Source organism: Saccopteryx leptura, chromosome 1 (assembly GCF_036850995.1).
Source record: "Saccopteryx leptura isolate mSacLep1 chromosome 1, mSacLep1_pri_phased_curated, whole genome shotgun sequence".
NCBI classification, from domain to species: domain Eukaryota; kingdom Metazoa; phylum Chordata; class Mammalia; order Chiroptera; family Emballonuridae; genus Saccopteryx; species Saccopteryx leptura.
Window position 1 is genome coordinate 319,718,675 of NC_089503.1, and position 22,177 is coordinate 319,740,851.

The following is a 22,177-nucleotide window of genomic DNA, read 5'->3' on the forward strand; positions in this document are numbered from 1 at the left end:
TGGGTCCTGAGGTACACGAGGGTAACCCCCTAAAGCAGGCCAGATGCCTAGAACGATTAAAGGAGACCAAGCCCCTCAAGTCCCCTGGCCAGTCTGGGGAGCCTCTGCAAGGCTGAGAGGAAAGGGGGAGGGGCCAAGCTGGAGCCCCTCCTCCCACAACCTGCCCTCACCCTTGCCTTTCTCCCTGCCAACTAGCTGTCTGGGCTGAAAATGGCTTCTTCTACTTGCTGGACTTATTCTTCCCCCTCCCTGCAGAGGCCACTGGCTTCACCTCTACAATGTCCTGGGCCCTGGTGCTCCTTCAAAGCAGGCCCCCAATTCTAAAAACACCCTGCGGAGGGTAAGGGGGGGGGGCTAGAACCAACAGGGGCCCAGTGCCCTCTCTAATTGGTCCTCAAACCCACATTTCCATAGCTGGGCCTCCACATTGCCCAGATCATCCCATTCTGCCAAGCTGCCATCCTGCAGCCTCTACACTACACATGCCAAAGGCCCTAGAACCCAAGACAGAGACACACTCCTGGCTTCTCGGGGCTGTTCCCAGGCCTCTGCACAGCACCCCTTCTCCAGCACTCAAAGACAACTCCAATGGCAACCCCCAGCAAGGCCCCAAACCCACCCATGGTCCATGCCCTGCACAGACTGCGTGCTGGCTCAGCAGCCCCAGACCAGAGCAAGGCCAGCTGGGGAGAGAGCCCGGGCCCTACACAGGGCCAGTGGCCAGAACTGTCCCTGCCAGGGGAACAGAAGCCCCTGCCTGACTGCTGTGTTGACACAGGTGCCTCCTGTAAGGTCCACATCAAACCCTTTTCCTCTTTCTTGCTCTTCCCAAGGAGGGGGCCCAGCTGAGGCACCGAGATCGGAGCTCGCCACACCACTGTGCCTCTCAGCCCAGAGCGAGACCATGTGGGAACTGCTGACTGGACGGCAGGTGTGGGGAAGCAGCGGGGACTCAGAAGTGAAATGTCTGGGGCAGGGCTGATGGCAGAGCTGTGGTCAAAACCCAGGCTGCACCCGAAAGGACCAAGCCCTCACCCAGACCAGGTGGGGAAGTCACACAATCTCAGGGGATGACAGCCTTATTCCCAGCCCAGTACACTGGATACCAGGCACAGAGTTGGGTGGAAGCCACATGGAGGGCAGCGGTAGGTGGGCCATCTGTGTGTGGAAAGGGTGGCTGAGAGGGTGACAATGAGGGACAACGGAAACACCAGGTCCAGGTCAGTCTGGGCTCCTTCCTTGATACAGACATTGAGGTGGGGTTGCACCTGGGGCAGGGCAGACTTGCAGGTGTCCCCAGGAGCAGCCTGGCCATCATCCTCGGCCACCTGGCTGGTGAAAGCAGAGCAGAGTAATGCAGACTGAATACAGGTGAGCTCTGGGATGGGCCCTGGGGCAGAACCGCAGAGGCTGGGCATGGCCAACGCTTCAGGTGCTGCTGAGGTGTGCTGAGGTGTGGGAGAGCCGGAAGGCAGCTGCACCTGTGGGTGAGGGGGACCTAGGACAGGGCTGGGTTCTCGCCTCATTGCCCCCAAGGCAGATGACCAGGAGCTTGTCAGGGGATATGAAACCACTGTGGGGAAGAACTGGAGAGAAAAAGGAAGCACAGAAGCAACCTCCCCTTGAGCCTCCCACCACTCAATTACAGGCCACTGGTCCCACCTTCCCCAGCCTGTGATTTGAGACCAAAGACAATTAGAGGTCCCACCTCAAACAAAAAGAGCCATTAGCCTCAGAGAGAGGGACTCTGTCCATCCCCCACCCCCAACTGGCTAGTGGCTCAACCTGCCTTGCCCTGAACCTGCCTCCATCTCAGAGGGAGATGAGGCTAGGGGACTGCTCCCCCTTTTGATGGGCCAGGCCTAAGCCAGCTCCCATCTCCCCTACCCCTCTGCTGGCCCCCAGCTTTCCTGGCACTACTCCAAGGCAGCTTCTTGGCCCAGGAATGAAAACAAGATCATTCCCAGCCCAGGAAGCCAGGAGCTTGTTGCTACAGCAAGAAGGACTGAAGCAGGACATGAGTAAGAACTTCCTGCTCACAGGAAGACAACTCAGGTGGCAGAGGACCTGTGATCTAGGCCTCTCCTCAGCAAGGTATCCCTGCCACACCCATGTCCTTGGGGGACCATTGGCTCAGGGCTTAGAATGTGGTCACAAGGCAGAGAACAAAAGCATCATGACTCTCCAGGTGCCTGGGTCCTGGGGGAAAGGGGCCTAAGCCATATGGACCCACCCTAGGCTGCCAGCCCACCCCAGTGCCTTCCAATCCCATCTTTTCTGCTCCACTCGCCTGGGCTGGGGCCAGCCCCTAGGCTTCCTGCACTCTCCCCAGCTGCTGGCTCTGACTCTTCAATGGGGTCCCTATAGGGGCTGATGGGAGTACGGACTCAAGAAGCCCACCTGGCAGAGACCCATAATGGCCTCTGTCCCCCTCACCTGTGGGAGGGGCTGACAGCTGACAGGTACCACATCCAAGTGGGGCCATATGTAGGGGGTTGAGAGCTAGGCTGTTAGAAGGGCTTGGAGGGAGGCTGTGCATGTGAGCTGCTGGTCAGTGGTTCAGTCAGGGAACAGGTGGGTGGCCTGAGCCCACGGGAGACCCTAGTGCTCCAGTCTAAGCAGCCTCGGTTGCACCACTACCTGTCAACTTTGGTAGCAGAGTGCAAGTAGCTGATCCAAGGTGTGTCCCTGAGCCCAGCTCAAGTCCATGGTTCAAGGGCCTCTGGGGATGAAGGGGGTCCTCCAACTGGGCCCTTTGGACAGGGTCCAGGGCTTCTCCTGCCATACTGCCTCCCCCAGGCAGGCTCAGCAGGCCCTGCTAGGGCCAACCTTGGGCGTTCTCCAACCCTCTCCAATCAGAGGGTGACGCATCCCCTCCCACCCGCCCCCGACCGGTCTGAGCAGCCTCTGAACAGCCTGGGGGCGGAGGGAGCAGCCCAGACTTGCTGGTCTCTTCCTTCTGGGGCTCTCAACCCATCGCCCAGGAAATAGATCCCTCTCCCAGGCTGCAGCCTCCCCCTTGGGTAGCTGGACACGGCTGGATAATCCAAAATAATTCCTTCTTGGCAGGCGGCCTGCGGGGGAGGGGTACTCGAATTCCAAACTCTGTTTTTCTCAGTAAGTTCCCTCCCCTGCCAGGATGAGAAACCCCTGGCCAGACCTCAGGCATCCCCCCACCCTCAGACTGGGCCCCTGGTAGGTATGGTGGGAGGCTCGGATCTGCCAAGTCCACCTGCTTGTGCTCAATCTTCTCTGGGAATTCCTAAAAGCTGTTACACCACAAAAATACCCAGCAGGCCAGGCCTAGCCCATGCTGACCCCACCCTCCTGGGGCCCCTCCCACCCACTGTCCAACTCTCGGACCCTCAGATGCCCCTCCCTTCCAAGCTAAGGTAACATCTGGGAAAGGGGGCGAGCTGAGACCCCCACCTCTGTGCTTGCACACTATTCCACTCTCCACAGGAAATAGCCCTGAGGGGGGATCACAGGAGCTGAAGTTAGACATGAAAGGGGAGCTCCCCAGAGAGCAGCTCAAGTCTCAAAATATTCTACCAGCTTTGAGGCCCAGCTTCACCCCCCAGTCCTGACCCACACTACAAGCCATGGTGGGCACAGAGAAACCCCTTCATTCATTTTCCAAGTTGCTGGAAAGAGGAACTCCATGACATAGCAGGAAGCTCCGAGGCTCTTAAGCTTAGGGACACCCCACATCAGCCAAGCAGCCTGAGCACAGAGGGGTGGGAAGGGCCTATCCGAGAAGGCTTCCTGCAGTAAGAGGCATGCAGAGGTACAGGGCCCAAGCACTGAGCATACCCCCCACCCCTGCCCAGTTCTGGATCCCAGGATGTCCATCCAAGCACCACACCAACAAACCACAACAGGAACTGTCCAACCAGGCAGGCCCTGGAAAGAAGCAGGCCCAGGGCCACCAGGATCTCCAGGCTCCTCGCTGGGTTGACTCTAGTCTCAACCCAGAACCCTGCACCACCTTCCAGCCTGGCCCAGGTCTCCTCACAGGAGTCCCAAGGGGTGTGGGGGCCTCCAAGGCCTGCCAACAGGTCCAACCTGGGTGGATGGGTAGAGGAGCTCTGGCACAACAGGGCCGACCTCTGCCCTGGGCCCGGATCTTGGTGGCTGGAAAGATGGGGGGCAGGGGCAGGGAGGGAGGTTCTGGAACCAGAATGGGAGCGAGAGACTCCAGATGTACGCAGCGACAGGAGGGATCGGCTGCACCCCACCCGGGATCCTGGGCTGAGCCAGGCCCACTCCCCCGGACACCGCAGCTCCGGCCTGCCACCTAAAAGAGGCCCATCTCAACCAGACGAACACACGGACCTGGGTCAAGGCCTGAGTCGCTCTACATCGAGCAGCAGCTGCCCGGGTCCTTGCGCCCCGAGCGCAGCAGCCTGGGCGCAGCGGCGCCAATGGCGAAGTCCCCCGACCAGCGCGGCCGCCCCGCCCCCGGGCCCTGTACCCCGATCTCGGTACCTGCACGTCCCCCGCCAAGGCTCGATGGCCCCCGGGCCACGATCGGCGCTGAGCTCCGGCCTGCCCGGCTGCCATGGAGACGGGCCTTTGTGTGGCCGAGGAGGGGCCGAAGCGCGCGGGAGCAGCGGCCCCGCCCCCAATGGGGAGGGAGGGAGCAAGGGGAGAGGGCGCAGCGTGGGAGGGAGGGGAGAGAGGGGCGAGGGAGGGGGAAAGGGCGGAGGATGGTGGCGTGGGCTGGCCGATCCCCGCGTGTCCCTCACTGCCTGACAGCAGTAGGTGCGTGGCACCGCAGGGCAAGTTTGGCTTGGTTCCGGCCCAAGTTGTCGCCAGGGAGCCAGCACCCCTTGACTTGGCCACCACCCCGGTAGCGCCCGCCCGGGTCACCAGGGAGCCCAGGTCTAGGCGCTAGGGGAGGGAACTGGGCCAGAACAAGGACCCCAGTGCCCTCGCGGTTCTCCCTGAATACCCCCACCCTCAGAATGGGAACAAGCCAACCATACCCCTGCCTTTTCTGGGGATGGAAACTGTTGGGCCTTAAGCGGTTTCTCCTAAAAGTCTCAGCACCGCAAATCTCCAGGGGAAGAAAGGGCATGTAAGTGTCCTCACAAACTAATCTGTGGCTCCCAGCTGCTTCCCCCACCACAGTGAGCCTCTGGAGACACGCACCCAGGACCCACCAGAGGGTCTTTCAATGCCCAGAAGTAGGTGGTGAGCATGAGCCTCTCTGGGGCTCCCAGCTCAGTACTTAAGCTGGCACCACTTCTGGCTTGGGACCTCCTGGACTTGAGAAGAGGTGGGGACCATGCATGCTCCTTTTAGCCCCTCACAGGCAGTCTCCAGGACAGGATAGGATGTGCTGAGCATTCCCATGGAGCATTAGCCCCATTCCCCAAACCCTAACCTGCACTCCTACACTGGGGCACCTCCTCCCCTCCTTGGGGACTTACCCTCCACCCAGACTAGGCCACTCCTTGCAGCCAGTCTGCTTTCTTCTGTCCCCTCCACACGCTAAATCATCACTTTCCTGTGTGCTCTGAGCCCCTGGGGCCTGCCCCCCAGATGAAGTGTTTAGAACAGGACGGTGTCACTCTGCCTCCCACCCCAACCAACCAGGCCAGACCTTCACTCCTTCAGCTCTGAACCACATCCACACCATGCCCACTCAGCCCCCACTGCAGGAGACCCCAAAATTACCAGTGTCTGACAGGGATGCCAACTCTTTATCTAAAAAGGAAGTTAAAACACAAGTATGTGGTCACAAGACATTTTAATACCAAAACTGTGGGAAGGGCACTGTCCCAGACTGAAGGAATATCTTTAAATAGAGCACAGGAAGCTTGGGGGTGAACCGTCTGTCCTTCTTGTCCCTGGAGCAGCCAGCAGACTGCATCTGCTCCACCCCCACCCAGGCCACTATACCAGGCCGTCCAACCTCAGGAGGCCTCTGTGGGCCAAGCACAGCACCCCATTGGACCAACTGGCTCCTGCTTATCCAAGCCTTTCTGCTTTTGGGGCTTTGCTCGGGGAAGACCTGCTTCATTTGACCCATCTGCCTCCTCAACCCTCCCTACCCTCCGCAGGTTAGAGTGAGGGGCCTAGGCCCAGGATTGGCACTGTCTCCAGCCAGTGGAGTTAGGGTTAGAGAATAGAATTAGGTTTGATGGTAGGGCCTCCACCATACTCTCAGCCCTTTCCTGTGGCAGTCAGAGAGCCAGCCATAAGGAAAGTGCTGGTGTCCTTGCAGACTCCTTAGAAACCATACCCTCAGTGAGAAGGCCACCCCTCAAGACCAGGCAGGAAGGGGCAGGCTCTCAGAGTGGTATTTAGGGCTAATGTGGAACCTTTCTCACTCCAGGGCCTCCAGCTTGTTCTTGCTGCAAAAATGGATTTACTGCCTCTCCTGCATTCTGGGCTCAGGTGTATATAGAAGGGGGACAGTGACAGGCTGTTCTAGGCTGCGGTCAGAGCCAGCCAAGTTGACACCAGAAGCTTGGAGACCAGCATGGCTGTCGTGGAGTGGAAGTGTCAGTGATGGCTCCATCAGGGACACAGACTGAGTGGAGGCTTCCGAATGGACAGAAACCCTTCACCTGGCCTGCACCCACTCACTCTGCCAGGACCCACTCAAGAGTGGCAGAGCCCCATGCAGTCCTGTCCAGGCTCTCAGGTAAGGGGTCTGAGGGTAGCAGGTTGGGAAACTTACCCACAGGCCCACAGCTTGAGGTCCATGCCTCCTCACACCCACCCTTCCACTGGCTGACGCTCCTGTCACCCTGTGTTAAGTTGTGATGGTGCTGGTGACAGTACCAGGCCTTGCTGGGCAGTGAGACTTCTGAGCACAGTGCCCAGAGGCTGCTGCAGCTGTGGAAGATTTAGGCTGGGGGCTCACAGGCTATGCATGGGAGTGGATGGGCACAGGGTAACTTGAGCACCCATCAGCTGAGTAGCCATGGGTGGGGTGGGTGGGGTGGGTGGACAGATGGAACAAAGATAGTCCCTGTGGGAGCTCCAGAGCTGAGACCTGGGACAATGTGCTAGAGGGTGGGGGCCAATAGTGGAGCCCCACACTGCCCCTTTGTGGCCACCCAAGGAACCAGGAACTATACCACCCAGCTCCTTACCCCTCCCAAGCCAATGCTTATAGGTGGGGTATCCCCAGCCCCAGGTAGGATGGTGGGTGGGCTGTGTGAGGAGAGCTGTCTGCTTGTCAGCTGCCTCTTTCCATCCTTGGCTAGGCAGCCTAGTGGAGCTAAAGCACACATCAAATGCAATGCCTGGGGCCCCTGCAGGGCTTGGACAGATGGGTGCATGGAGGGGACGGTGGCTTCAGGCCCAGAGCAGCAAGGACTCACAGCCAGCACAGCCCTCCCAAGCTTGCAGCCCAGCAGTGGGCAGGTGGGGCCCAGGGGGAGGTGAGGCTCTGGCCAATCATGATCTTGCAACAGTGAGGGGCCAGGCTGTGGTTCCAAAAGCAACCTTTACTGCTGGGACAACAGTGGTGCTGGGCAGGAGGCCAAGGCCAGGGAACAGCAGGGAGCCTGGGTCGGGGAGTTTATGCTTGGCTGGGGCCACCTCTCACTGGGGAGTAGGGAGCTCAGCCAGACCCAGGCCACCAAGGGCACAAAGGTCCCTGGACCATGCCCTGTCCCTGTCCTAGGGGGGATGCAGTACAGCCTGCAGGTCCTTGGGCAGGGAGCCGATGACTGTCTCGATGTATAGCTGGGCCCGCTGAAGCGTCTCCTCCTTCACAGGGAGGTGGTGGCTCTGTGCCCGCACCTGCAGGGACAGCTCTGGTCAGGGGCAGGCAGCCTCCATGTCCAGCTGACCTAGACTGGGCAGGGCAGGAGGCATCTCACCAGCTTCTCTCGAAGTTTCAGGACCAGGTCCACAACCTCTACCTCAGACTTGCCCTGCATCCAGGTCTCAATATTCTGCCGTGAAAAGATGGGGCCATCCATCACCAAGGCCTTTCTCAAGCCGCCAGACCCCCCAGCCCCTGTTCCCCCTTACCGCCTCACAAATGGCCTCCAGGTGCAGGGCCTCCAGTTTATGGGCCATCTCTTTGCGTCGCTGCCGATACCAGCCATCAAAGTTGGGGGACTTAAAAAACCGCCTGTGGATGATGAGAGGCAGTAGCTAGGACACCACCCCGAGTGGCATGGGGTGGGCATGGGCACCCTGACCCCCAGCAGCAGGAGTCTGAGGTCCCCTACTGGCATACACCCACCTGTAGAGGCCTAACCAGTCACCCTTGAGGATACAGGTGAGCTGGGGCCCAGCATGCTCCAGGCTGCATAGGAAGTCATCCTGGTGAAAGGGGCGGATCTGGGGAGGAGTCTGAGACAGGGGCCAGGTGAGCCCTGGTGCCTAGGCAGGCATAAGCCCCACAGGCCCTGCACCTGGGCCATGAGGACCCTCCTCCAGGACACTTCCCAGGCACATTCTCTGAGCCCCCACCCTGCCTGGGACAGATCCCAGAGAGCAGGGTCTCAAGCCTCTCTGAGTGGTCCCTTTTCCCTGTCTTGTAGATATGGGGACGGCCCAGAGGCCAAGGGGTTTCTGCATATCCACAACCTCCTCCCTGCCTCTATTCCCAGATCTTCCCTCCTCAGAATTAGGACAGGAGCCCACACTCCCCACCCCTCCCTGGACCACCAGCTGGACCTGGACTCCTACTTTCCAGGGCGTGATGCTCTTCTGCAGGGGCATGAGGCTGGCCATATAGTGCTCCTGTGGGGGAAAGGGAGTGAGCCTGGGGTCTCAACACTGTGGCCCAGCACCCTCCTGCCCTAAGCCTCACCAGGGGGATGATGAAGCTCTGCGTGAGCTCCAGGAGTGAGCCTGGGGTCTCAGCACTGTGGCCCAGCACCCTCCGGCCCTAAGCCTCACCAGGGGGATGATGAAGCTCTGCGTGAGCTCCAGGAGTGAGCCTGGGGTCTCAGCACTGTGGCCCAGCACCCTCCTGCCCTAAGCCTCACCAGGGGGATGATGAAGCTCTGCGTGAGCTCCAGGAGTGAGCCTGGGGTCTCAGCACTGTGGCCCAGCACCCTCCTGCCCTAAGCCTCACCAGGGGGATGATGAAGCTCTGCGTGAGCTCCAGGAGTGAGCCTGGGGTCTCAGCACTGTGGCCCAGCACCCTCCTGCCCTAAGCCTCACCAGGGGGATGATGAAGCTCTGCGTGAGCTCCAGGAGTGAGCCTGGGGTCTCAGCACTGTGGCCCAGCACCCTCCGGCCCTAAGCCTCACCAGGGGGATGATGAAGCTCTGCGTGAGCTCCAGGAGTGAGCCTGGGGTCTCAGCACTGTGGCCCAGCATCCTCCTGCCCTAAGCCTCACCAGGGGGATGATGAAGCTCTGCGTGAGCTCCAGGAGTGAGCCTGGGGTCTCAGCACTGTGGCCCAGCACCCTCCGGCCCTGAGCCTCACCAGGGGGATGATGAAGCTCTGCGTGAGCTCCAGGAGTGAGCCTGGGGTCTCAGCACTGTGGCCCAGCACCCTCCGGCCCTGAGCCTCACCAGGGGGATGATGAAGCTCTGCGTGAGCTCCAGGAGTGAGCCTGGGGTCTCAGCACTGTGGCCCAGCACCCTCCTGCCCTAAGCCTCACCAGGGGGATGATGAAGCTCTGCGTGAGCTCCAGGAGTGAGCCTGGGGTCTCAGCACTGTGGCCCAGCATCCTCCTGCCCTAAGCCTCACCAGGGGGATGATGAAGCTCTGCGTGAGCTCCAGGAGTGAGCCTGGGGTCTCAGCACTGTGGCCCAGCATCCTCCTGCCCTAAGCCTCACCAGGGGGATGATGAAGCTCTGCGTGAGCTCCAGGAGTGAGCCTGGGGTCTCAGCACTGTGGCCCAGCACCCTCCGGCCCTAAGCCTCACCAGGGGGATGATGAAGCTCTGCGTGAGCTCCAGGAGTGAGCCTGGGGTCTCAGCACTGTGGCCCAGCACCCTCCGGCCCTAAGCCTCACCAGGGGGATGATGAAGCTCTGCGTGAGCTCCAGGAGTGAGCCTGGGGTCTCAGCACTGTGGCCCAGCACCCTCCTGCCCTAAGCCTCACCAGGGGGATGATGAAGCTCTGCGTGAGCTCCAGGAGTGAGCCTGGGGTCTCAGCACTGTGGCCCAGCATCCTCCTGCCCTAAGCCTCACCAGGGGGATGATGAAGCTCTGCGTGAGCTCCAGGAGTGAGCCTGGGGTCTCAGCACTGTGGCCCAGCATCCTCCTGCCCTAAGCCTCACCAGGGGGATGATGAAGCTCTGCGTGAGCTCCAGGAGTGAGCCTGGGGTCTCAGCACTGTGGCCCAGCACCCTCCGGCCCTGAGCCTCACCAGGGGGATGATGAAGCTCTGCGTGAGCTCCAGGAGTGAGCCTGGGGTCTCAGCACTGTGGCCCAGCACCCTCCCGCCCTAAGCCTCACCAGGGGGATGATGAAGCTCTGCCTGAGCTCCAGGAGTGAGCCTGGGGTCTCAGCACTGTGGCCCAGCATCCTCCTGCCCTAAGCCTCACCAGGGGGATGATGAAGCTCTGCGTGAGCTCCAGGAGTGAGCCTGGGGTCTCAGCACTGTGGCCCAGCACCCTCCCGCCCTAAGCCTCACCAGGGGGATGATGAAGCTCTGCGTGAGCTCCAGGAGTGAGCCTGGGGTCTCAGCACTGTGGCCCAGCACCCTCCGGCCCTAAGCCTCACCAGGGGGATGATGAAGCTCTGCGTGAGCTCCAGGAGGTGCCGTCTCAGCAGTGCAGTCAGCACACCTGCTGGCCGCTTCTTCTGCAGGCCCTTGAGCAGCCGTTTGAGCAGTGCCTTGTCCCGGCGGAGGTGTGCAGTGTACGCGGTGTAGAGGCCTGGCGGGAAGGCGGGGCTGAGGTCCAGTCCTGAGGGGCCTCCCCAGAACATTCCCACAGCCTCGCCCCCTTTGTTAAGCCAGCACACCTGCCCCTACCCCCACCTGGGTCCTAGCCCAACCTCCTCCCACAGGACATAGAGCCCATGCCTGGGTCCTATAAGTAGAGGAGGGGTTCCTGCCCCAAGGGCACACACCTGGCTTGGTGTCAAGGGTCTTCAGCCTTGAGGGCTTTTTCAGCTTCACCTGTTTAGGAAGGCCCCCTACGAAACAGGAAACACAGGAAACACTGATGGCCCAGCCTTAGTGTCCACAGGCTCAGACCTGAGGACCTCCCTGGGGGGGGAACCTCTGAGCCCTCACCCTACCTCCCCATGATTCCCCAGGCAGAGGCCAGGCCAGCCTCACCTGACATCTTGGGCTCCCCAACGCGGAGAATGTGGGGCCAGTGCTGGAGTGTTTTGATAAAGAAAGGGTTTGTGACTCCCAGGACCACGTTTGGTCTAGAGAGAGAGGAAGAGAAGAGGCAGCAGCAGGCCCAGGAAGCAGCACCAGGGAGGGGGCAGGGAGAGGGCGGCACTTACGGGGCCTGCGTGCGCGTGGTGAACTCCTTAAACTCGCTGTCATGGATGGTGAAGTAGGGGCGGTAGTCACAGCAGAACTTGAGAGGCTGCAGGCAGCTGCCAGGGTGGGCACAGCAGGCGGGTGAGCAGCACAGGGCGGGCCCACTGTGTGCCCTGCCCCTCCCACCGCAACCTGGCCTACCTAGTCAAGGCCAGCACTATCTCAGAGGACACGGTTGGTGAGGGTGCCAGCACCACCAGGGGCTCCCCAAGGAGCATGAGCTCCCACAGCATCTGCACATGGGTCAGAACAGGCTGCAAGCACCTTGTGCAGGACAGGGGAGGTTGGGGAGGTCAGGGAGGCTGGTTAGGTGCAGAGGCTTCTACCCAGGGCACAGGTGGGATAGGGTGAATGCACACCCCAGTGGGAAGATGGTTTGGAGATGTTGAGGGTGTGCAAGGCCGACCAACACTCTGACAGTCCACCCACATTGGTCTGACCCTGCACCCACATGCCTGCGCTGGCAGCCCTAGCTCCCAAGGGGCCCAGCTAGGGCAGAACAGTCTCCAAAGCCTGGCTTGCTTGACAACTAGCCCAGGGTGGGGCAGCCTCAGGAAGCAAGCCTCCCAACACAGCCTTCCCCTCCTGACACCCGCCTTCTGAAACCTTCCTGCCCAATGTGCCCGTTTCCTCTGAGTGCAGATTCTGGGCACTGGATTCCTCTTCTATACCACTCTACCTCATGGAAGTAGCCAAGGGTTAACTCCTGATGGGCCGTATCCCTGGTGACCCAGGCCTGAGCCTTGTGGACTTGCTCACTGTCTACACAGGCAGCGAGCAGTGGTTTATAGTGCTCACCTGAACAGGTCCAGCTCATGGACACTGGTGAGGACAAGTGGGGCTGGCATCAGAGCCTGAAAGAAGAGTGGATGACATCAGGCTAAGGGCGAGGCTACCATCCTGAATGCTCCAAGCAGCACCTCTCACCCCAGGAGAGCCCTGGGGACTGCAGCCCCTGCCCACATACCTCCCCCCACCAACCCCATAGCACAGGATGGCAGGGGTCGGTAACCAGCTCTACACAAAGCAAGCCGTTGGCTTTGCCTGGTGTCTGCCCATGCCACAGGGCCTCCAGCAGGTGGGATGGGGAGGCCCAGGTAGGAGGGAAGGTTGATGCAGGTGCAATACCACTGGCCCAGGAGGGGGCTCTACCTCTTGGCCACATTGTTTCAGAGGACTGGATTCAGGCTTGTCCATCCTGGATGGGATGTGCACCTGGGGGATGGAGGGAGCAGCTGCCAGCTGGCAATAGGCACCTCCATGTACTTGGGAGCCTTCCCGCCCCAGCCAGCTAATCCTTACCTGGAGGACAACTCCCATAACAGGCAGGTTCAGAGTTTTCCCAGGCACAGGGGCCGGCCACTGGTCAATCTCATTACACACTGTGGATATAGGCAGTCAGTGTCAGGAGTCTGCCCCATGTGAAAGCTGCCTACCAAAGCTACTGGGTTCAACAACCAGATGATGAGACTTCTCAGGCCGTGCCTAACAGCCACTCACCTGCTTCCAGGCAGGGCACGAGCTTTTCAAAGTATTCAGGGGCAATCAGGCTCAGCAGTGCCTGGAACAGCCGGACAAAGGGCAGGCGGGATACCAGCACCAGAGACTGCAGGACCCACAGGGCCAGTGAGCCTCCCAGGGGTCTGCAGGAACCCCTGAGGCCTAGCTCATCCAGAGTCCACCCAAGGCCACGCGTCCCACAAACTCCAAAGGACAGCTGTCCCCCAGGATGGCCCAACTCAGACCCCAGGGCTATTAGATGAGAAAACCAAAGCCACCTCAGACAGGGAGGGAATGACATAAGGGTGGGGCTGGACCCTGGGCCTTCAGAAGGACACACATGAGGCCAAAATTTCTGCGATGATCTCCCAGTAGTCAAGTAGCTTTTGCTTTGGGTATCTGAGTTTAAGGCCAAAGTTGTCCTAATCCTGAAAGTGTGACCAGGCCCCCCTCTAGCCAGCAGTAAGAAGCAGGGATGTCTGGGGCTCAGAGACAGAAAGGCCATGGGTGCTGTGTTAGGTGAGGAAGGGGCAGTGAGGCCCGCTCCCTTGATGGGCTGCAGTGAGAGCTGGGCACAGGGGCACCCCCACCCCCTGCCCAGGTGAGACAGCCAACATGGCCAACAGCAGTATGTTCCACCTGGTGCCAAGTGGCTGCAGGAGGAGCACTCTTGGAGGCTCAAAACCCTGACCCTTCAGCCCCTCCCATGACTGCTGGCCTCCATCTCACAGCGGTGCCACCTCAGAGCAGCCAAGGGCTCACCTTCTGGAAGTAGCCCCTCTTCACGGAGCTGTCCTTCACCTGCCTGAAGTACACGTAGCCAAAGTAGTGTGCCGACTCCCTCTGGAAGGAGTGATCAGCCAGGCTACGCCCACTGATCATACTCCTCCTGCCCACCCAGACCGCCCTGCAAAGGCTGCTCCACGTTCTTCCTAGTTGTAGGGTCAGGCCTGGGTGTCCTCAGCTCAGAAGGTGGGCAATACCTCTAGAAGGAGCATCTCTGCAGACACAATGGGGAACAGCCCACAGGCCTAGAGCCCCTGAGGGCTTATGTTGGCCTCTGCATACCAAGCTACTCTGCTGCAGACATGGTACACAGAAAGAACTCCAGTGACCTGGGAGTGCCCAGAAGAGTTGGCCCAGCTCCAGTGAGGCTGGAGATGGCAAGTGCCTCTCCTGATGCACAGGGCCCAGGTATCTTGAAGGGACTGTCACACCAGCCTGAACTTGACCTGTGGGCAGAGGAGGCCGGAGCAGGCTGGAGAGGCAGCCCACTCTCACCTGCAATGACACGGGAGCCTCGCTGTCATAGTGCCTGTTGTCTGTGGACCAGGGGCTCCTCTGCCCTCCACACTGACGAATTCGGAAGCTGAACTGTGTGTCCCCAAGGCAGCCTGGGAAGGGAGGAAGCCCCAAAACTTCAATGTCAGGGCTGGATCCCCTCCTGCCACCATACATAGGTGGAGACAGAGGCAAGGGCTGTGAGTCTGGCTTCTGATGGGCTATGAAGGCCCCAGAGAGAAAGCCCCACTTGCTGGGTCTGGTTCTCCTAATGGAAGTCCCTGTGTTAGGAAGTCCTTAACTCCTGCACCTGAGTTTCAGAGTAAAGTCCAAACATAGATGCACTAGCAGCAGCCCACCATCCAAGCACAGGTGGGCAGTAAAGAGACTGCAGTGTGGTGGGTTCAGCCTGCCCAGCACCTAGGACTCAGGCAGGAGCAGAGCCAGCTCCTGGTAGTCACAGTGGTGGGGTGAAGACGACCAGACCCCGCCAGTCCCTCTTCCTACAAAAATAAGGGAAACCTGGCTGCCTCTGCTGCGCTGTGGGGCTCAGGGAAGTAGGGCTGGTGCTTACAGGCTGTGATGCCTCTGACCTGGGCCACAGAGGCTCCTGGACAGCCTTACCTGCCCACCTTCTTCCTCTCACCCATCAGTCTCAGAGGTAGGGAGATTGGAGTCACTTACCTGAGTGGGAGTCAGGAAAAGACAGGTAGCAGATGCTGCTTTTCTGAAACACATGAAACCCAGTGAGGGCTGGCTCACTCCTGGGCGACATCTGCTCCCCAGGTGACCGGGACCCACCTCTTTATCTGTGAGCCGGAAGTCACTGGGATACACCAGCTGCAGGGGACACAGAGCACTCAAGTGGCGGCTGGGCAGGTACAGTGCTGGGCTGCAGGTATGTTGCTCTCCACCCCTCCCAGAGCACATCCTCACTGGCTCAGATCATTCCTGCCTTTCTCCACCTTTGGCTCCCCCAATTTCCCCAGGCCCCTCTCAGCACAAGGCCACTATGGACTCCCCTTGTCTTAGCCAGCACACACCTGAGTAAACTCCCTAATTCCCTTTCTTTGCCCCTTGTCCTCGAGATCACTCGCCTAGACTATAGTTAGGCCTCCCTGCCTCCACCATCCTAAACCTCTGTCCCCACAGCTTCAGGTGTTTCAGAGCCTGCTCTTGGCCTCCTCTCCCACCTGGAGCAGTTACAGGGCCCTGCCTGCTGGCCTTGCCTTCCCTATCTTCCCTACTTCCTGAGCCCCACCCCACCCAGCTGGAGGGTCTTGGATTATGCCATTCCCCCAGGATGCTCTCTCAGATTGGGCTAGCCAGCCCCCTCATTTTGTCTTTATGCAGAAGTCACTCGTCACAGTGGCATTACTGCCTCTCCATAGCACCTGAGTGTCTTCACCCCAACCCCCATTAGTTAGGGGTCCAGGAGCTCGCCCTAGGCTCCACAGTGTCAAGTGTGACCAGCTAGATGAGCCATACAGCCCCTGAAACCAACTTTAACCTTGGAGACAGGCCACACTCTGGGACAGGCAGCAGGTCACAGCTGGACCTCAGGCCAAAGCTCCGTGCACAGGCCAGAATCGATTTCTTTATAGAGTACCAATGACGTAAGGAGCCCCCAGAGACCCCACTCCCACCAGGCCCCCGAAGTGGCTCCTGGGAACCTGGTATGCCCTGGGCTCCAATGTTGCCTTTGCCTGTTCTCAGATGCCCTGGATACTTCTCCCAGAAAGTGGCTGTGACCCATTGGGCCAGGAGTCGAGGGCCTACATGTGCAAGTCCCCTCCTTGCTTCATCTGCCCAAGTTTTGTGCTGAGGAGGAGTCAGGTTTTGGCTGAAAATGTGCTTCTTCTGGGTGTGCCCCAGGTCCCCAGATGGGGTGAGGTGCTGTGCCTTGGAACTCCAGCTATAGGAACGACGTAGCTTCTTGTCTGCCTTTGCTCTGGACTTGCTGCCGTGGTCCTCTCCTGCTCCTGTCCTGAGGATAGGCACTGCATCCCAGGCACTCTTGACTCCCAGCCCCTGCCAGGGAGCAGACATCCTCAAATATGTATTTGTACAGGGTGCCAGCACATCTGAGAGGTATGATAGAATGGGGAGGGGGTCATATGAAAACCTCCAGATGTCGTCAGCTAAGGAGGCACCAAGAAGAAAGGTCAAGAGGGAGGGGAAGCCAACAGTCCCACAGAGGCAGGCATCTTGGGACGGCTCCATGAGTAGGAGGGGCCATCGGACCACTCAGGATATACCCTTGTGTCTGTGTCCAGCAGGGCTGAGGAGAGGTAGAGGCCAAGAAGTTGATGAAGTCATGATGGACCCTCTGTGCTAAGGTCAGCAGTCTGAATCTGGGCTAATAGCCCTGGGAGTCTTGAAGCCTCTGAGAAGGCCATCTTGACCTGCAGGTTCCATATCCATGCCCAGGGACCCCATCAGAACACCTGATAGGTGACCCACATTCAGGGGCTGGCGCATCCTCTCCCAGGCACAGAGGCCAGATATAAGGTGACCAAGCTGAACCATGTCTCGATGAGAGGAGAAATGCAGTGGACCCTCAGAGAGAGGCAGAGAGCGAGGAGCTGTGCTGTACAATGACACCCCCCCTCCCACAAACCCCAGGAGGGTCCCATCCTTTCCTCCTGAGCCAGCCCACATGAAGTGCTGCTCTTGTAACCCAGTCATCCCTGAAAAAGACACAGACTGCTGTGGGACACTGACTGCAGAAGCTGATGTAAGAATCCAGCTGCTTTCTAATTGGACAGATATTAAAAAGACTTATACAAGTATCAAATAATGCCAGTCTTTTCACCAAATTTTAATTTGGAAAATATGGTTGTCTTCATGAAAACATTAAGACTTATACATAGGGTGTTTGTATCTTACAATGGATTAATAAATCTTTAAATTTTTCCTCTTTAAAAACATGTTTTTTTTGCATTGATTTGAGGAATGCAAGAGGAGAGGGAGAGGGAGAGAGGGAGGGGGAGGGGAGGGGGAGGGGAAGGGAGAAAGAAAAGCATTAAATCATTGTTTCACTTAGTTGTTCCATTTAGTTTTGTACTCATCGATTGCTTCTTGTACATGCCCTGACTGGGGTTCAAACCTGCAACCTCTGGTGTGCTGGGTCGACGCTTTCTCCATTGAGCCACCTGGACAGGGCTAGTTTTAATTTCTAGTTTAGTAAACATGGATAGATCCACACAGAAAGTTCTTTGGGGTCCTCAGTAATTACAAAGACTGTCCAGAGTCCTGAGTAGGCTTGGCATTGGAGCTGTGGCCTGGGAGGGTATGGACACCACAGTGGAGAAGGAGCTGCTTCAAACCTCCAGGCACAGTTCACTCCATGGGCTTCCTGGGTTAGGTGATCCTGAGAGGTGTTTCCAAAAGCAGAGACAATGGAGTCAGGCCCTTCCCACAACTGACTTGTTCACAGGCTTAGTGCACCCATCTACATAGGAACCCCACACTGCTGTGCAATAGGGGTGTCCCTGAACTACTCACTCTGTCTCAGGCACAGAATATAAACTCCTGGAGAGCAGGGTCTTGTCTTCTCATTTACTCTGTGTCACCATGTCTGGCACACATACCACAGGGTTTGGCTGGTGGCAATGGTGAATACTTGATTTATGGAATGGATGAATGACAGTTTCTTGCCTTTGCTGGCTTTTTGGGGGGAGGGTTTACCTGAAACAGACCCTTCTCCCTGGTTCAACTGTCTCCTTCCCATCTGCAAAGATCTGGCCATGCTTCATCCCTTCGTCAGGGCTCCTTCTATTCATGGAGCTTCTAGAAGGCAGCCCCTGGGTCTTCTGTCTGTGTCCCAGCAGCAGCACAGTGCCAGGGCCTTTGTAATGTTCAACCAGGCCAAGCTGTGAACAACTGAGCACAGGGAAGGTGCTCCTTGAAAGTCCGTGGGTTCAACTGAAATGACCCTTGATCTTCTGCACAATTTCCAGGAGAGTGAGAAAGGACAAGAGGCAAACCTGATGAGAGTCATGAAGTCGCACGGCCTGATGGATCTATGGCCCAATCTCTGCAGAGTTGATGATTCCAAGAGGCCCTGGGTTCCCAACACCCACTCCCTGAGCTATGCAGCCTCATCAACAGGCTCAGCAAGCACATGGAGCCCTTAAGACTACTTTGCTTAGAATTAGCTTCTTAAATGGTTACATTCCAGAAAATTATACATAAGAATGCCTTAACTTGGGCAACAGTAAAAATGTGGGCTCTGTGATGTTGGGCAAATCACCTCATCTCTCTGTGCTGAGGCCCCTCCATCAGGTGAGGCTGTCCCAATAATGCCAGTCTGGTGGAAATGGGTATGGTGGATGGGAGCTCAACAGAGCTGGGCACAGTGCCACGACCCAAGAGTCCTCACTAAGAGTCAGTAACTTTCCATCTCAAAGACCTGAGCTTCCCTTGGCCTTGTGGAGTTCAGCCAAGTCTGACATCAAAACATCCCTCAACCCCATCGGCTTCACAGGATGGCAGTGCAGCTTCATCTTGGCCAACTGCCGTCCCAGAGTACACTGCCTCTCTGGCTTTCAGGAAGTCCCCCTGACAGTGTGAAGTTTTAGATCCAGCCTTCCCTGCATAATCACCTCCCTGGTCTGCGTCATGGCCTGTAGTCTTGAGGAAGTCCTCCCTCCCTGAGTCTGCCATAGATGCATCTACACTTGGAGAAAGAGGAGCTGCCCCTGGGGATGAGGAGGACCACTGCAGGCAGTGGGAACACCCCCAGGCCCCTCAGCTGGGTGCAGCTGGAGAACAGAAAAATGGCCAGTATGGCTGGAATGGCACCCACAGGCGTCTCGATCTGATTCTAAGACTTAGAATCTAAGTGAACAAAGAAGTGCTGAAGGATTTAAGCAGGACAGCCACAAAGGAGGGGGTTGCAGCAGCAGAGATAATAATCTGATATCCTTGCTAACGGTGGAACTGTCAGCCTTATCCACGGATGGGGTGTAGAGTGGGGGGAGGGGAGGAGTCCAGGGTGACCCCTGAGATTCTAGCTGCAGCAACGGAGGACACAAGGTGCCCCAGCTAGTGCGGGGAAAGGGGAAACGACATATTTTTCTTGAGAAAAAAGTCAAGGGTATCGTTTTGGTTATCCACAGTGCAAGATCCCTATCTCCTCCAACCCAATGGAAAGTCTGCCTTTGGTTCCTTTGCTGGAGAGCGCCCCTTTCTTGAGGTGACAGGTGCAGAGTTTCGGAGGAGGGACAGACCGCCTGGATGTCTGCCCGACTTCACCCGACGCGGAGAGGGCTTGCGGCCGCGCGATGACACCCGCCTCATCACCACCAGCACCACCCCACACCCCCACACGCTCACCTCCAGCGCCTGGCCCAGCTCCAGGTCGAAGGTGACCACACACACGCACTCCAGCCAGGCAGAGAAGCGCGCCCAGGGCGTCGCCGGAGCCCGCGCTCCGGGTGACCGCGCACCGAGGCGCTCGCGAGCCTGGCGGGGCCCGACGCCCGACAGCGAGTCCATGGCGGAGACTGCAGCAGCCGGCCGCGCGTTGCCAGGGGAACGGCCGGGATGCTGTGGCATCCGCGCACGTAAAGACAGCGCCGCGGAGCAGTCAAGCGACCAGAGCGGCCCTTCCGTGGTCTCGCCCGCTCCTGGCGGTTGGAGGAGCGCGGTGCATCAGAGAAGCGCCGAGCCCACCAGCGAGAAGGCCTTACGAGGGCCAGAGCGGCCCCCGGAACACGGCGGCGAGATTTCCTGCGGGCCCGTGTGGGGTACCGAGAGTTGGTTCGGGCTGAGGTTGGAGCTGCGGCTGTTTGGTGGCGAATATGGAGTCCACCAGGCTGCTTTCACAACCAGATTTTATCATTCCTGTGTTCCCATTCCACTAGACACGAAGTCTGGCTACTTCCGGTCTCCATCATATCTGCTCCCTGGTGTCGTCCATAGGGTATGGGTCATGCAGAGCTGTACAGGCTTGGTTTCGCGCCTGCTCACGGGCCGTCCTAGTCTCCCATGTCCTGGTCCTCCGTGCATAAGACCGTGCCCACGCCATCCTCTGGCGCCTTGGTCCGCGCCCCCGATTATTTCTGTACCCAGTCAGGCTGCTGTTTATCTCTGATTCCCAGGTGCGACCGCGGAAATCAGCCAGGACGCAAACACGCGTCCTGGAGCCTCCTCTGCAGTTTCTACCGCGGAGAAGCATGACCCCACAGGTGTCACAACCAGCGAAAAAGGGCGAATTTGGAACTGAAACAGTAACTTACCTGACAGGCTATATGTAATGCGGATGGCCGAGGCCAGGCAAGTTCACATTGGATTCAGGCAGATGGTAGCGGAGCTAGAAAGCGTTGGGCCATTCCCTTTACATATTAGGTTTTCACAACACCCTGTGAGTGAATAGGCAGAGGAAAACTGCTTCTCACAGTGGAGGACAAGCAATCTGCCAAATGGCCCCTTGAGTGGCTGACAAACAAATCCGTGTCAAGGGAGAGTACCTGTAGCCTTACATAGGCTATACACACAGGTGCTCATGCACTTAATCATGCAAAGTGCAAGTGAGCAAGCCTAATAACAGCTATTTTCCCAACACCATATTTTACTTAAAAAATTTTTTTATTATTAAGTGAGAGGCAGAGAGACAGATTCCTGCATGCACCCTGCCCAGGATCCACCGAGCAAGCCCCCTCCCTACAGGGGGATGCTCTGTGCATCTGGGGCTGCATCTCCATTGCTTGGCAACTGAGCTATTTCAGAACCTGAGGTGGAGGCCATGGAGCCATCCTCGGCATCTGAGCCAACTTGCTGGAACCATTCAAGCCATGGCTGCAGGAGAGGGAGAGAGAGAGAAAGGGAGGGGGTGGAGAAGCAGGTGGTTGCTTGTGTACCCTGATGGGGAATGGAACCAAAGACTTCCACACACGAGCTAACACTCTACTGCTAAGCCAACCAGCCAGGGCTGCTGTTTTTTTTTGTTGTTTTCTTTTGTTTGTTTTAAATGAAAGCCCTCCTTCCCCTCCAAGGAAGTTGGACTAGGCTAGGTTGCAGTAACAACCTGTGTCACCATGGCAGTTGGGAGAGCCAGGTGCCTGCTTCACTAGCTCAGGGCCTCCTGAGTCACCGGCAGTGGGAAAGAGATTAATGAGGCCTTCTAGCTCTTAATTGCCCTGGCTTATAGATGATGTATGTGTCACAGCCTGTGGGCCAAAACTACTCACATGGCCCCAACCTAACTTCAAGGAAGCCTGGGAAATGAACATGGATGTTTGGGGAGCCATGAAATTATTACCCTTTATAATGACCATGTGTCATTGAACTTAAGATTCCATTATTTTACAAATCATCAAGGTAGAGAAATTGCTACCAATTACACAGTGATGAGCAATAAAATGTTTTCAAAGATTCTATTATGAAATGCCCAAATATACAGAAAAGATAAATGAATGATACAATGATTATCCGTTTACCTAGTACCTAGAATCCACATCAGTAATTAATATTTTGTTATGTCTTTTTTTTTTAATGTTTATTTTGTTGATTTTAGAGAGAGTAAGGGAGAGAGACAGTGACAGGAACATTGATCTGTTCCTGTACATGCTCTGGCCAGGGATCGAACCAGCAACCTCTGCATACCCAGACAATGCTCTAAGCAACCGAGCTATCCAGCGAGGGCTACTTTATCTTTTACCTCTATGTTTGTCCTTTCTTCTATCCATTCATGAATTCATCTTTTTGTGTGTATGTGTGTGTGTGTGACAGAGAGAAAGAGAGAGGGACAGATAGGGACAGACAGACAGGAAGGGAGAGAAATGAGAAGCATCCATTCTTCATTGTGGCACCTTAGTTGTTCACTGATTGCTTTCTGGTATGTGCCTTGACCTGGGGGCTACAGCAGAGTGAATGACCCCTTGCTCAAGCCAGCGACTGTGGGCTTCAAGCCAGCGACCATGGGGTCATGCCTATGATCCCACGCTCAACCCAGA

The 22,177-nt window shown here is 57.6% G+C and overlaps 2 protein-coding genes across 8 annotated transcripts in view; both read right to left on the reverse strand.

Moving 5' to 3' along the window:
* The window catches only part of PLXNB2 (plexin B2), a 31,200-nt gene extending 26,571 nt beyond the window's left edge, over positions 1-4,629 (reverse strand). For 2 of the 3 annotated variants that reach the window (XM_066358758.1, XM_066358752.1), the window contains exon 1: positions 4,489-4,624. The gene's annotated coding sequence lies outside the window, so the exon portion shown is untranslated. Of the gene's footprint in view, positions 1-4,488 lie in introns of all 3 variants that reach the window. The other variant, XM_066358759.1, reaches the window with a different exon arrangement.
* Positions 4,630-5,748: 1,119 nt separating this feature from the next.
* Positions 5,749-19,792, reverse strand: DENND6B (DENN domain containing 6B). 5 transcript variants are annotated; one of them, XM_066358763.1, is made up of 19 exons: positions 19,557-19,791; positions 15,018-15,056; positions 14,901-14,943; positions 14,217-14,329; positions 13,698-13,778; positions 12,936-13,041; positions 12,738-12,817; positions 12,588-12,650; positions 12,234-12,289; positions 11,577-11,699; positions 11,396-11,491; positions 11,220-11,314; positions 11,009-11,074; positions 10,658-10,812; positions 8,665-8,718; positions 8,216-8,295; positions 7,999-8,101; positions 7,845-7,919; positions 5,749-7,764 (listed from the first exon to the last, which is right to left on the reverse strand). In XM_066358763.1, exons 1-19 carry the CDS (start codon positions 19,776-19,778, stop codon positions 7,642-7,644), a joined length of 1,773 nt encoding a protein of 590 aa, XP_066214860.1. In that variant the 5' UTR covers positions 19,779-19,791; the 3' UTR covers positions 5,749-7,641. The 5 variants fall into 5 exon arrangements, with proteins under 5 accessions (XP_066214860.1, XP_066214859.1, XP_066214862.1 ...); XM_066358762.1 differs by having other exon boundaries at positions 8,216-8,325; positions 19,557-19,790; XM_066358765.1 differs by lacking the exon at positions 14,901-14,943 and having other exon boundaries at positions 8,216-8,325; positions 13,698-13,740; positions 19,557-19,792.
* Positions 19,793-22,177: the final 2,385 nt, after the last annotated feature.